The sequence below is a fragment of the Arachis stenosperma genome, chromosome 3 (assembly GCF_014773155.1).
Source record: "Arachis stenosperma cultivar V10309 chromosome 3, arast.V10309.gnm1.PFL2, whole genome shotgun sequence".
Taxonomy (NCBI): Eukaryota; Viridiplantae; Streptophyta; class Magnoliopsida; order Fabales; family Fabaceae; genus Arachis; species Arachis stenosperma.
Window position 1 is genome coordinate 69574066 of NC_080379.1, and position 15840 is coordinate 69589905.

The following is a 15840-nucleotide window of genomic DNA, read 5'->3' on the forward strand; positions in this document are numbered from 1 at the left end:
TAGAAAAAAATATTTAAAAAGAGAGAAAAAGATGAAAGTACTTCTATTGTGGAGAAATAATCTAAAAGATAATAATAAAAATTTATAAATATGGCAAGTAAAAAAATTTAAATTTAAAAATTGAAATGGTTAAGAACTTACTTAATTAGAAATTAGTAGTAGAAATTCAAATTTTAAATTTTTAAATAGAATTTTCTAATTAGATAGTATAAATTTTATATTTTTAAATAAAATTTTCTAATCAAACGTTCGTTGTCTATTAAGAATATAGAAATTTGTTAATTTAAAAATAATTTTTTTTAGTGTCATCATAAATAATATTAACTTTATTATACTTTTTCTAAAATTTAAACAGTATTACATTTTTTTAAATAGTATAAATAACCTCACATCTTAATAAGACTGTTAATTCTATTTATTTTATTATACTCCTTTGTAATTAGCATAATAACTTATAAATTATATAAATTCTTAAAAAATATTGTCAAATTGCTTACGTAAAAATTCAAAAAAAAAGTATATTTGAATTTAAATTTAAAATTCTAAACATAATACTTTAATTAAAAATTATAATTAGATTTTTTTAAAAAAATAAATACACATTAAAAATTAATAACTAACTTAATTGTATCAACAATAATTCAAAGAAAAAATTTATAACTTTATGACATTAAATATTAAATTAGATATTATCAGAATATCAACGGTGAAAATCAAATTAAAAATAAAACCACAAGTAATAACCAAATAACTTCAATTTATATTTTAAAAAATTCTAAATTCCAAACATAAAAATAGAAAAGAACCAAAAGAAAAATAACAACTCAAGAAAAGATAATGTTTCCACCAAAACAAACATATGCTTGACATTATTCTATAAGATAGACTCTAAAAGGGATTCCAAAACATGTGCATCCAAATTCTCAACTTTCTTTCTCAATCTTGATCTTCTTGGAAGTTGAGGTATCACCTTTTACCTTCGATTCTTCCGACTCCGAGGATAATCGCTTAGTTGGTGTAATAGCATTTTCCAACAATTCGGATTCATCATTGGCAGCAACTTCATTGGAGAATTCAACCAACAAATTCTGTACAAAATACCACGTTAAATTAAAGACTTCTTTCTAACCTTTGATTTTATAATTAATTATTAATTATAAAAAAATTAATTTCTAATTTTGAGAGAACAAACAAAAAAAATTATTTTTTGAACAAATACCTTAGCACCTTCTACTTTCTCCCCTTCAATGATTGAGGATGTCTTTGAAATTGGAAGCAAACCACCGGTGTAGTCAACATCCTAAAATTATAATTAATTATTAATTATAAATTAGATACTACTAATGACCAAGGAAGCAAAAAATAAATTAATTTTTAATAGAAAATACACTTATAATTATACTCACAATTTGAATAGGGTGAGCCTCTTTGAATTTATTTATGAGGTCCACATTATTAGTCATCTTCTTAACTTTATAAGAAGCTGAAAAATGTGGATTATCAGATATTTGAACTTCAACGATGAAGAGAAAGGTCTTATCAATTAGGTTGAGCAAAAGTGTAGGTGTATTCGATAGATCTCCTTTCTGCAGGGTATTACATAATATATTAATAATAAATAATATAAAAATTACCAATAAAAATATCTTCACTAATATTTTTAGAAATAAATATTGGTTAGATCTTACCAATAGGAGTGGATCAAGTATCTCTACACAGCTCTTTCCCAAAACTTGTTTTGCCTCCTTGTCAAAGACTACAAAACATGCACAGTCAGAATCATCAATGACACCAAGCTTTATTCGATTATTTTAGAAATAAATAAAAATAATCTATGTACAACGGATTTCAATTATAATAAAATAAGTTAAAATAATAATTTAAAAAGATGAGATTAGCAAAATTTGTATATTTATAAAAATAAATAGATAATTACCCATCATCAATCTCTAATTCGATAACAGTATATTTGGTAGATCCTTTTCAAGAGTCTTCTCATTCCCAATTCCAGCAAGATATCCAACAACATCTGAAATGATTTAAAATAAAAAAAATTATTGTCAATAAATTTGTTAAAAAAAACGCAGAATAAATTATCAATAAAATAAATAATTATACTTTTTTTAAAATAATAAACTTACCAACTAAATAGGTGCAATCATACCCAGGAGCATTGAGAGTGTCAAAACTCACAAACTTAAATCCATATCGTGGGATACTCGACGATTCTGGAAGTAACCCTTATTGAGTCCAACACCAAAATATCTTATTTGGTAAGATATTCCTTCCTCCAGCAAATTCACGAATCGAGACACAAAAGCCTTCTTAACTGAGGCGTGTATTTTTCCTCCCTAGAATTAATGAACAAAAAAAAACGATTAGATGGGAATAAACAAATAAATTTAAAATATAAATAATATAAATTTTAAATAAAATAGAAAAAACATTAGTAGAAAACTCACGTCTTCATCGAGCCAAACCATCTCAATTGAGTATGGCAATGGAGAATTTCCGTAACTTGGTAGTGTCCATAACCGTATCACTCGTATACGTACACACAAATTGTCGATTGTAGGATTGATGTCAGCAATTTTGTGAATACCAGCCATTAGAATAAATAGAGAGATTTTGGATATATGTAAAGAAAGGGATTGATGTACTTTAAATTATGGTGTTTTACATCTCTCGTAACTTATACTTTTATAGTTGCATCATAACTAATATTTTTTAAATTTGGTTGACTTTAATTTAAAATTTAAAAAATAACAAACTAAATAAAATAACCAAAACTTAAATTTTAAAAATAACAACTTAAACAAATTATAATTTAAAAATTCTAACATAACGTAAATTTTTATAATAATATAATAATATAATAATTTTTATAATAATATAATAATATTAGTACGTAACAATCGAAGAATAATTAACGTAAATTTTTTTAAAATTCTAAATTTCTTTAAAAAAATTTATGTAGCTGCAATTTAAAAAAAGTTAAAATTTTAAAAAATAATGCTAAAAAGAATTAACAGATATTTAAAAAATAGTGTTATAATATAAAAAAGAACAACCTAAGTAAAATCTAAATAAAATTAAAAAAATAACAATTTAAATAAAATAATTTGAAATTTAAAAAATAACAACCTAACTAAAACAACCCAAACAAGTAAAATAATTTAAAATTTAAAAAATAACAACCTATGTAAAACAATCCAAACTTAAAATTTGAAAAGAACAATTTAAGCAAATAATAATTTATAATTTATAAATATAAATCTAAAAATTTCTAGTCACGACACGTAAGCAAATAAACTCCCAGACTTAACGTATGAGCGCCACGTCAGCAAATTGGCTCCCCATTTGTATTACTATAAAGATATATAATATTTATTATAAATTTATTTTAATTTTATTTTTTGCAAAAAGAATATTTGTTATGTATTTATAACAATAGTTTTTGAGTATTTTATAAATTTAGTATTTATAGAAAAAAATAGTTTTAATTTATATGATTATTTAAAATTATTTTTATTGGTATTGTTTAATTGTATAATTATTTAAATAATATTAAAAAATTATTGTTACATAAATAATTGTTGTAATGGTTATAAAATTGTTCTTTAAAATAGTTAGAGAGAACGATTTTATTTCATTACTATAGCATAATGAAAAATTGAACTTCAACAGCAACATTGTAAAAATTGTTGTCTAAGGCTATCTAATAGAACGATTTTAAAATGTAGCATTTTGACAACGGTTTTTATGCGTTTTTTTTGTACAATTATTTAAACAACGACAAAAAACCGTTGCTTAAATACAAATCATGGTAACGGTAATAAAACCGTTCTTTAAAATAGTCAAAGAAAACGGTTTTAATTTGTTGCTATAAAATAATAAAAAATTAAATTCAACAGTAACACTATAAAAAATCATTGTCTAAACCTATCTACGAGAACGGTTTTAAGGTGTTGCAAAATTTGACGTTACTAAAGGCCATATTTGTTTAGTGATCGGAAAGTAGTAAAGGAGCAAAAAGACAAGACAATGAAGGAAAAGACAATAATCAAACTTAAAAAACATCAAAACACAGATTCAGGATCATGAGAAACAGTTCTTCTAGAGGTGGTAATCTCACTGTACGAGTTGCTTCCTGAAGAAGATTGCCTTGTCATCTTCAATCTTGAGCCAGTTCATTAAAGCATATTGCAGAATGTTGATTGAAGTAGCAGCAACATGTTTAGACAGTATTATACAGAGTGCAGATTAAAATAGAAACTGTATATTAGTATTCGGGATATTTAATTGATGGTATAGCTGAGGTAATTTAAAGAGGGTTACTAATTTTAGTGGTAGTTACACACTTATATAGGCAACAATAGCATGGCAGAACAACTATCCTATATAAAAATCACAACAATTTCAGCACGCTTGTAGCAGATTCAAAGATCTCAAGCTCTACAACTATTCTGAACTAACAAATTTTTCAGCTGAACATATATATTAAAGGACCATAGTAGCTGCAATATCTCCAAGATAAAATGATACTGACCACACAGTTGTAAGAACAATTTCTTTTTTGTTATTATAATAATCAATTAATCAATTATAATCATCCTAATCGATAAGCAATTAATTTAGCAGAACAATCATCCTAATCAATAATCAATTAATCATTCAATTTAAGCACAATTAAGTCACAAAACACAAACAACTGCATATCACTATATATTAAAATTACAAAACACAAAACAACAACGCATCAAAATAGCCATAGCTAATCAATAATCAATTAATCATTCAATCTAAGCACAAGTTTAAGTCAGTCACAATCTAAGCATAATTGAGTCACGACACAACAAAAGACAGCACACAATTTTAATGAAGATTAAGAAGATTAACTAGTGAACTAAATCAACTGAATCAGCACAATTTTAACAAAGATTTACTAGCAAAATAAATTAACTAATCATTTAATGATTCAATCCAAAACAAGAAAACAAAATATAATATAGCTAGATTCAAATTTCAATCTAGTAGCATTAGTAGAATCCAAAAATAAACAATGTTTTGAGTAAAGAATGAAGAACAGAGAACGAAAATTGGAAAAAAATGAAACCTTTGCCTTCGTTCTGACCAGTCTGAGCCGAGGGGCAAAAGCGCAGCAGAGACGAAGACCAAGCGACGAGTAAGATGACGGACGGCGCAGAAGAGAATGAAGACTGTGAGCAGTGAGCACTAACCTTCGAAGGACAATTGCGAGCAGACGACGTCGACAATAGAGAACAAAGACTGAGAGCCAACATGGGTTCTTCTTTGGAGGATGCCAACGGAATGAAGAGAGGATACCCTGACAGTGACGGACGGCAACGAGACTAGGGTTTCTGTTTTTGTTTGGGGAGAAGGAAGGAGCTAAAAGAAACCGGAGAATGGGCTCTAGGGTTAGGAGGCGAGGCTTCTGTGCTTCACACCTGCCCCTGACTGCGACGGACAGCAGCGGTGGCTCACTTCTTGTAGCTTGCGGTGGTGAGGCTAGGGTTTCTGTTTCTTTGAAGAGGAGGAAGGAGATGGAAGAATTGAAGAAAGGGTTGGTTGTAGCTTGACTGCTTGCTTTACACGTGCTTCTGTTTGGTTTTTACGCAAAACAACATCGTTTGATGAGAACCAGCCGGGTCCAAATCCGGTCCGACAGGCCAATTTCTGGCCGGTTCAGTGGTTTAAATCTGATTTTTAAATTAATGGTTTTGCATGACAAACTGAACCGTTTTAGCTTATGGTTCACGGTTAAACCGGTCAAACCGACCGATCCGGTCTAATTTTCAGAACATTGCTTTTCACATATTACAAGCAACATCTAATTGACCACAAATTCACAATTTATTATACCCAGCCACAGTTTTAGAGTAATCAACAAGTTGAAATCATTGTATCCTACTGTGATTTATGAGAAAATCATCGTGCTGAAACTATTGTTGCCAGTCACGGTTTACGTGTTGTAGTGTTATAAAATCGTGATAGCCAGTGACAAATTGTTCATTCGAGTGTTTGAAAAGATTTGGAGTTGAGAGAAGTTGAGAGAGAATCACGCGAGCACCATATTCTACTGGGATCATGGAAAAAGAAAATTGTTTGTACTGATTGAACAGTGTTGCTTACATCATTGGAAGTATCAAATGATCAATGAATATGTTAGTTACTTTTTTTTTATTTAACTGTAAGAGTTGTCGTTATAGTAAGAGATTAGTTGTAGTGGTTTAAATATATAGAAGCCTTTTTGTTTTTGGTATGATTGCCCAATCTGAAATTCTGTAGGCACAGTTCTATCATGTAATTATTGACCTCTGAAGGCAGTATCTACGTTCGGCTGTTGCTCCATAACTTCCAAGATTAGGATTGACAAATGTGGAGGATATTGCTGTGTGTTGAAATTTGATGAGCCATGCTGTATACGTGAATTTCTCCTTATATCCTCATCACCGTCCCTAACTATGTCGACAGGCTCATCGTCCATATCATCCTCTCGCATCGCATTTTCAACTCAATCTGGTTCACCGTCGCCTACACAATCAGACATCATGAAAGGAGAACTAGCCATCTCAATTGCCAGTTGGCAGAACGAATGATTGACCCTTACAACACAATCATCTTCATCCTCGTGGTTCAAATCAACCACAAAAGATGGCGATGCATGTTGGGAATAAGTAGTATGACCATAATCCAATTAATCATATGTCAAATAATTTATTATTGTTATTATATTAAAATATTAAATATAATAAGGTCCTTGATTAAATTTAGAGATTTATCATTGTTATAGTGATCATAATATTAAGAGATGAATCTTTTATAATTTAATCTAAATTATTCTTGGTTATAAAATTATTAAAAAGGACATTATAATCCGAAAAGATCAATATATATATATATAAGGGTCTTCATTTGATGAAGATTAATAGATCTCATTTATTAAATTATATATATAGATGGTGCATATAGAGATATGACCATTGAATTGACTCAATTTAAGAATTCCTAATGGTTATAATTGCCGCATATTTGTCAATAGGATATTCTCAAGATGAACATGGTAATAGAGTTTCCTTTGACCTGCGACTGTCATAATAATTAACAATGTATTTATTATACTTTGATTCCAGACACCTAATACCCTAGAGTGCTAGTTGAATGGATATTGGGTATGATTTAAATATTTGTAGAATTAATGAAAGGAATCCGTCAACTCTCGCTAAAGAGTTTGAGCTATATGATTATAATGACTGAGATGAATAAAACCTTGGCCAAGGGGATTGAATGAATGAAGAAATGAGTTTTTTAAGTCATTTACAGTTCATTATAATAATGGTAACAAGTTAGAGTTTTATAATTAAAACATACTCTAAGGGTTAACCAAGAGTTGAAAAGATGGAAGAAATTATACTTTGTTCTTATCATGTTTTTAGTAAAAATATATATTACTTCATACTATCGGGTCGTTGAAGAGTGTTGCTAGACACCAACCTTAATTAGTAATTTAGTATGACTAATTTACTACTCGCTTAGTATTGAACATATGGGGTCACACACTAACGAGTGTTCTAATTTTTACTATAGAATTATTTATTATTATTTTGATTTGATCAAATAAATAATTATATTAATTCAAATGAAATATTATTGTATTCTGCTAGCACCGAGAATATAATAATAATATGATAATTGAGAATATTAAATTAGATTTGAGAATAATTAGTTATTCTTTTTCTAAATTTGAATTCTAAATTTGGATGAGATCCTAACTGATTCTGTTTCAAATTGAGTTATGATATGATTCATAAATTTGAAGGATTCAAATTTAGAATTTCAAGATATAATTTAAATTTGAATTGAGATTCAAATTTAAAATCAGTAACAAATCTCATACTATATATATGTATGCCAAGAGTAAGGGAAAAAAGATGAGAATAAAATACAACAGTTTTATTCCTTTACCTCTACATACATAAACGTATGTGAGCCTAATTCTTGGAGAAGAATTTTATGGCGTGCAAAGAATTGTAAGAGATTTCTCAATTTAGATTAGATGTCTATTGGTCAAGGAGTTGACAGCAAATGTTGGTCTCGGTGTGGATACGCATAGCACTTTCGTACCATTGAAGGAGAAAATTATTTTTACTAGCGTACACGGGTATTTAGATCTTATCTATATATTGTTTATTCGAATAAAATTGAAGCACAACATAGATCTTTAGGATTACTTTCTTTTCTTCCGCTGCGCGTTATGAACACATGGTAATCCTTCAATGCAACCAATGAACAAGCCGGTGCAACCACATGGATCGAACTAGAAGCACCACCAACGTAGTCGATTGAGGATTTGGAACTGATGCCTCAAAACTATCAACAATATTCTCCAACTTTGCATACAACTCATATGTTCTCACCTCCAAAAAATTTCTCCGACAATGAAATAGAACCTGCAGAGCTTCATCACACCCTATCACAAACGTATCATACTTCACACCGGTTGACACAACTGCAATAGAAATCTTGTAAAATATCTTCTTTATCCACTTCGTCCCACAGACCCCAAACTTCTGTAATATACTGATTTTTAGATCTAATAGGATATTCGATGAATGGATAAAAACACTCAGCGATTCTTTGTCGTTAAACTTCACACCTTCTCTTTTGCTTTTATAAATTTTTCGCAGTGCAATACACAAGCGCTAAGAAACTATTTTCACTACGCGTTGTGAATTTGACACACTGCTTGACAATTACATACATTTAACTGGTATGATAATGTCGGCAACTGTTTATAATCCGCTAAAAGTCACAGCGGATGATCAAAGCGCATTACTTTATAAACTGTCACCTAGGAGCGGTTTTAGCTTTTTGATTTGCTCATAAATAGCAGCTAGTTACATCAGTTTTGTCTCTCGTCAACCGCAACAGAGTGTAGCAGATTATGCATTGCATGCGTTTAAACTATAAATTATAGTGATTTACGTATAATTTTTTAAATTGTTACAGGTGGTTTACATAGATAAATAATTACACACGCATGTAACGGATTTTCCAATTATTGTATCCATGTAATTTTGAGATGCACTTATTTTATTTATGTAGATTGTCTTGAATTTAATTTTAATATATCTGTAAGCGCAGAATAATTTTACATTTTTATTCATACATCTAATTACATAACATTATATTAGTAAAAGTAAATTATCTTTTAGACTGATCACATAAATAATCATTCAAAATAACAAATGTGATTAAATAATTGTGTAAAATATTTTATACTGTTGTTGCATCAAAATTAAATTATATATATAATTTTATATTTATTGTTTGTATAGAACATTAATATATACTCTATATGTGTATAAAACATATATATTTGGCATGCAACATTTCCTATGACACGTAAAAGGATAAGAGAAATTTTATAATTTTTTTATTAATATTAAATAATATTTTAAACTAACATTTTATTTTTTTATTAAAATATTTTTAAAATTTAGAATTTAATATTTAAAAATTTTGTTCAAAAATAATACAATTTATTCGTCAAATAGTATTTTTTTTATAATTTTATATAAAAGCCAGAAAATCAAAGCATATCTACTAAATCAGACTTTGAGATCTTTTGTCTGTATTAGTTGGTCTATCCTTCCACAAGTGGCTAGCTTAACGAAGGCAGACAAAAGCTATAAGCAATTAATTTGTTTATGACTTTATGCATAAAATAGAAGGTAAATTCTATAAAATTTGCAGACAAATTTTTTATGTTTACATTCTGGCGTTCGGCCAACTTTCTTCTCTCTTTTTTTTCTCTAGCTCTTAGCTTGCTGAAGAATAAGAAAAAAAAGTTCCCTGATTAGACCAAATAAAGATCCGTTTCAGATATGAAAATAATGTACACACATACTTACCAAATTAAATAAGAAACCTATAAACTGTTGATCTTACCAACGGAAGTGAAGGATAGATCGGACGGTTTTGGTTTGGTAGTGTAGGTGTAGTGGAAGGGTAGCCGTACATATATAAGTTTGATGTTATCCATAGTTTCACAACCGAACCGATGATCAAACTAATTAAGTTACTAATATACCGATTTATTAATTTAATTGATAAGTCAGTTATTGAACTGATAGAATCAGTTCTATATAAATAAAAAAATAAAAAGATAAAAAATTTAAAATTAAAATTTAAAATATATTTTTATTAATATTTTAAAAATAATTAAAATTTAATAAATTATAACTAATAAATTATAATTCGATTATTATTAAATAAGTATATAAAATTTTTATATTTTTTTATAATAAATTTTTTAATTTTGTTTTTATATTAAAGTATTTTTATATTTATTATATTATTATATTATTAAAAAATAATATTAATAAATATTATATAATTATAAAAAAATAATTATATTATAATTAATAAAAATATTTGATATTTTTTATTTATACATATTTAATAATATTTATATTAATAATTATGAATAATAAAAAATATAATTAATTTAAATCTAAATGAATATAAAATTAAAATAATATCTAAAAAAATTATTGTATAATTTTGCTATATAATTAATAATTAGTATATAAAATAACAAAAAATAACATAACTTAATAGCAAAGAGAGTACACAATACAAGAAGGACTCAAATTCAAATTATATCTTTTTCAATTATGAAATTTTTTATTAAACAATTCAGTTGGACTAATTTTTTACCGATTTTTATTGATTTTAACCAATTTTTACCGGTTAAAAATTCGATTCATCAGTTTTTTATTGAAACGATCGATTCGATCTAATTTTTACAACTCTAATGTTACCAACATAATAATTTACTGCTCCAATTGCCTTTAACACCGTCATCAATAAGTTATAAAAATACAGAAATAATTTTTAGTTAGTTAATATTAATTAATTTTAATGTTTAAATTTATAATTGAAAATTAAAATTTATGATTTAATTTTAAAATTTAAAATAAATAAAATTATTTGAAAAAATAATTGAAAAAAAGTTAGTTAATTAACATTACTCAATACGTATACGTACGACGTAGAGAGCTTCGTCTTTCAAAACAATGTAAATTAATTCGTTTTGTTATTTTAAAATTATCAGTGAAACTCAAATTGAGTGAAGATGTAAAAATTATGTCATTTGAATTATAATTAAATTAATTATTCGTTTATTACCGTTCCATCATCTAATTATATACTTGGCGTTATTTCTCACAAGTGCACGTACTACTAGTCGTCTTTTCATAATCACCGTTGGATCTAACCATATAAATATATATATTATTTGATAGTTGTGCAATAAATGTAGTAATTGAAATTAAAGGACGTGATAAAGTGTGCTATGTGCATGTGTATAATCTGTATATATATCGAGAGAGAGATGCTAAGTAGCTCCAACCAGAATATATATACACAAACAGGGGCTATTCGTGAATTGAAGAAGAAGCCCTTAGCTTGTTAAGCACTAGTATACTATATAGTATATATGGCTGTTTTTGTGAACAATAATAATGGCTTAATGGTCCGTTTGAGTTTGATAGTATTGTTAGCTTTGTGGCAGACGACGAGTGCGTTGGTGAAATTGCCACCAAATGTTACAGTTCCTGCGGTGATAGCTTTTGGAGATTCGATAGTAGACCCTGGCAACAACAACGACATTAAGACACTCGTCAAATGCAATTTCCCTCCGTACGGAAAGGATTTTCAGGGAGGCAACCCAACTGGTCGTTTTTGCAACGGAAAAATTCCTACCGACCTTCTTGGTATCTGCTTAATCTCTTCTCTCTACTTTTTACTTGATATATATCCGTGACTATTCACGTTGAGATTTTAATTTGAAGTTAATAATTAAAAATAGTTAGATTATTTGATTAAATTTTTTAATATAATATGTATTTATATTTAAATTATTTTATATAAAGATATATTTATTTGAGTAAAAAATTCTATGTTAAAAATATTTGTCATAAATTTAATAATTTATCTTAAAATTTTAAAATATTAATAAAAATATATAATTTTTTTAAAAGTAATTTTCATTTCTTAACTTGAAATATGAACGAAAATATACATGAATAATTATATATATATATATATATATATATATATATATATATATATATATATATATATAACTTAGTCTTTTATTTAAAAAAGCAGCATGGTTCGAAGCATAGTGAAGTGGTTGGCTAATTGCCATCGTGGTTAGATTATCGGGTTTCATTAGAGTAAAGAGCTTGCATTAATTATACACCTTTTCTTTCAGACGTTGAGTAGGAGCAAGTTGTAACAATCAACTACTACATTTAAACACTAATGATTCACAAAAGGGCAGGCATCAATTTTTGATATTGAATATCGTACCAATAAAATATTACTAACACAACACGTGTAACAAAACCGAAGGTGTTACATGACGACATAGTGACGTACATGAACTTTCAGTTTGAAGTTTGCCTCAGACAAAATGGCAAAGAATATTTTTCATTACATCTAATATTTTTCGGAATCTGGCCCGGATCCAGAAATTTGGCCTGAGAAGAATAAAAAATTAAAATATTATATAATTAAATATTATATTATAAATTTAGTAATATATATAATTATGATTAATATATTTTTAATTAAAAAATACTAACAAGTGTTTGTTATAAAAAAATTTATCTTAATTTTTATATATCTTTTTTATTTTAGATTCAATAAAATATAAAATTTATTTTTATTTTATTGAATATTATTATGACAATAAATTATATTTTTATATTTTATATCATAAAAAATTATCTTATAAATAAGTTGTTTTAATAATTTTATTATATGTATTTAAAATATATTTAATTTGCGAATACTATATACATATAATCATTAATATGGTATAATTTTAATTCATGAAATAAATAAATAAATTTTAAAATATTTATTTTTGTGTATATATAATATATAAATTTTTTTAGTTATTATAAATATTAAAGTGTTTTTACATGATACTAGGCGTGAAAATCAAGAAAAAATATTTTTAAAAAATATTTAAAATTTTGAAAATTTATTTAATAAAAAAGTAATTGATAATAATATTTTTTAATTTAAGAATTTTTACTTATTTTTAAGTTTAATAATTTAATTATTTATATAAGATAATTATTTATTTTATTTTTTAAATAAAAATAAAATTATATAATACATAATAACTTTATGAATTTAATTTTGATATATGATCAATGTAAAATCTTTTTACACGTGTATTTAATTACATATGTTATATTAGTAAAAATAACTATCTTTTATATTGATCTATAAATAATCATCTAAAAAACGATTGTAATTACATGATTGTATAAAACATTTTATACTATCGGTACATCAAAATTAAACTCATAATTTTTTATACTTAAAATAGTAGTTAACTTTTATTTGAAAAAGTTTGGAGGCGAAGACCTATTTTTACCCCCTTGATCCGTCCCTGGTGAGAAAGATGATTATCCTATCAGTCTACAATACTATTAGCAACTGTTGCAAAGTCACTGAAGAAAAAAAAAAATTGTTGATCTTTTTCTAAATCAATTTTGTTTCTTTCCATGGCAACTAATTAGACCATATTGACCTTGATTTTCAGTTGAAGAAATGAATATTAAGCAAACTTTGCCCGCATATTTGGATCCAAATCTACAACCAAGTGACCTTGTTACGGGAGTGTGCTTTGCTTCAGGTGCCTCTGGATACGATCCCTTGACGCCAAAAATAGCGGTATATATAATATATATAAATATTTTGAACTCTAACTTATACTATATCTCTCTAATTTTGGCTTGAAGCTAGTTTATGTATGAATTATATTATTTAATTTTCAGTCAGTGATATCACTGTCGGAGCAACTAGAGATGTTCAAAGAGTACATAGGAAAGCTTAAACAGATAGTTGGAGAAGAAAGAACAAATTTCATTCTAGAAAACAGTCTTTACCTTGTAGTGGCAGGAAGTGACGATATTGCCAATACCTATTTCGTTGCTCGCGTTAGACAACTCCAGTATGATATTCCTGCTTACACTGACCTTATGGTCAATTCAGCCTCTAATTTCGTGAAGGTAATAAATAAATCGAAAATATTTAGTAACCAAAGAAAATCAGCCAAAAACAGTCATAATTTACCTTATTGAGCATTTATTAATTGTTGCGACAATTAATAAATGTTAAATAAGGCAAGTTTTGACTGTTTTTTTGTCTTTCTAGCATTATTCTAAATAAATAATAAATAATAAACATGGTTTTTTATTTTAAATAATTATTTTCAAGCAACAAATTAACTTGTTCATTCCCCTATAATTAGGAGATATATGCACTTGGAGCGCGGAGAATTGGGGTACTGAGTGCACCACCGATTGGGTGTGTGCCTTCACAGAGAACTTTAGCTGGAGGCTTAGCAAGAGAGTGTGCTGAAGATTACAATTACGCGGCAAAATTATTTAACTCTAAACTGTCAAAAGAATTGGATTCTCTTAATCGCAACTCACCCAATAGTAGGATCGTTTACATTGATGTTTACAACCCCCTTCTTGATATCATTCTCAACTACCAAAATTATGGTAAGTATACCATAGTATAGGGTAGTTAGTTTGGTAACTCATTCATTATTCATGAGCATTTATGGTTGAACTTTAATTTGTAGGTTATAAAGTTGTGGACAGAGGTTGCTGTGGAACAGGGAAACTAGAGGTTGCAGTGTTGTGCAACCCTTTGGATGCCACTTGTCTAGATGCTTCAGAATATGTTTTTTGGGATAGTTATCATCCAACTGAATCAGTGTACAGACTCCTAATACGACAAGTTCTTGATAAATACGTCGAACAATTGATATAATATGACGATCGAGTGACTTGCTTATATACTTTAGTTTGCTCTATTTAAATCCAATTTGTAACTTCATGTATATCAATTTGATATAACCATGTTTGTTGAATAATAAATTTAATTGCATCGCCACAGTTTATTTACTACTGTTGCCTTCCATTTCATTATGAAATTCGAAGATGTTTGATAATAAAATAAATTTTGTCTGTTTTTTTGTCTATTAATATTGGAAACGATTAAAAAATAATGTCTATTTCATTTTTTATTAAAAATATTTTTGTGTTATATTTTAATTAGTTTTTATATAATTTAGTATTTTTCATCATATATTATTAAATTTTTTATAAGATTTTCTTTCCAAAAACAATAAAAAATATTTAGATTAAACTAAAACTAAAAAAGTAATAGATTAACTATTAATTTTTTAAAATTGTTTATATAAAAAATATGTCTCACTCATAAAAAATATATATATATTTTTAAAATAAAATTTATCATACGAGTTATATCAATAACAAGACTCAAGCCTCATAAAGTTTTTGCAACAAAAAAAAACTAGTTTATATTCGTGCGATATATAAAACAATTACTATATTATTATTACATTATAGATTAAAATTCACTAATTTAAATTTTTTTTATTTTTAATATAAGATTTAGAAATAAATAAAATTTTTATAATTAGATGTCGTCTAACAAAATATATATAATATTAATTAGTTTTTAAAAATTCTAAAAAAATAGTTTCTTCTATTTTAGTCAAATAACTATTTATTAAAGTGGATAAACTAATTAATTTCTTTTCCTATATAATTTTTTTTAAAGACAATAAAAGTAATTAATTGGGACATTGGTTGAGATAATTAAAATTACTATTTCATTAAAATTTCAATTTAAAGAAAATTTTAGTTAATTTTGGTATAGAAATTTTGAATTTGAAAGAATTGATAAAAATTA

At 26.5% G+C, this 15840-nt stretch overlaps 1 protein-coding gene across 1 annotated transcript; it reads left to right on the forward strand.

Moving 5' to 3' along the window:
* The first annotated feature begins 11359 nt into the window (after positions 1-11359).
* LOC130968857 (GDSL esterase/lipase EXL3-like) lies at positions 11360-15090 on the forward strand. The gene is made up of 5 exons (XM_057894331.1): positions 11360-11801; positions 13652-13782; positions 13887-14120; positions 14363-14618; positions 14702-15090. Exons 1-5 carry the CDS (start codon positions 11525-11527, stop codon positions 14890-14892), a joined length of 1089 nt encoding a protein of 362 aa, XP_057750314.1. The 5' UTR covers positions 11360-11524; the 3' UTR covers positions 14893-15090.
* Positions 15091-15840: the final 750 nt, after the last annotated feature.

Coding starts and splice junctions, on each gene's coding strand:
- LOC130968857 (XM_057894331.1), top strand. CDS start 11,525: ATGGCTGTTTTTGTGAACAATAATAATGGCTTAATGGTCCGTTTGAGT. Junction 14,121..14,362: donor CAGCCTCTAATTTCGTGAAG/GTAATAAATAAA, acceptor CCCTATAATTAG/GAGATATATGCACTTGGAGC. Junction 14,619..14,701: donor TCTCAACTACCAAAATTATG/GTAAGTATACCA, acceptor TTTAATTTGTAG/GTTATAAAGTTGTGGACAGA.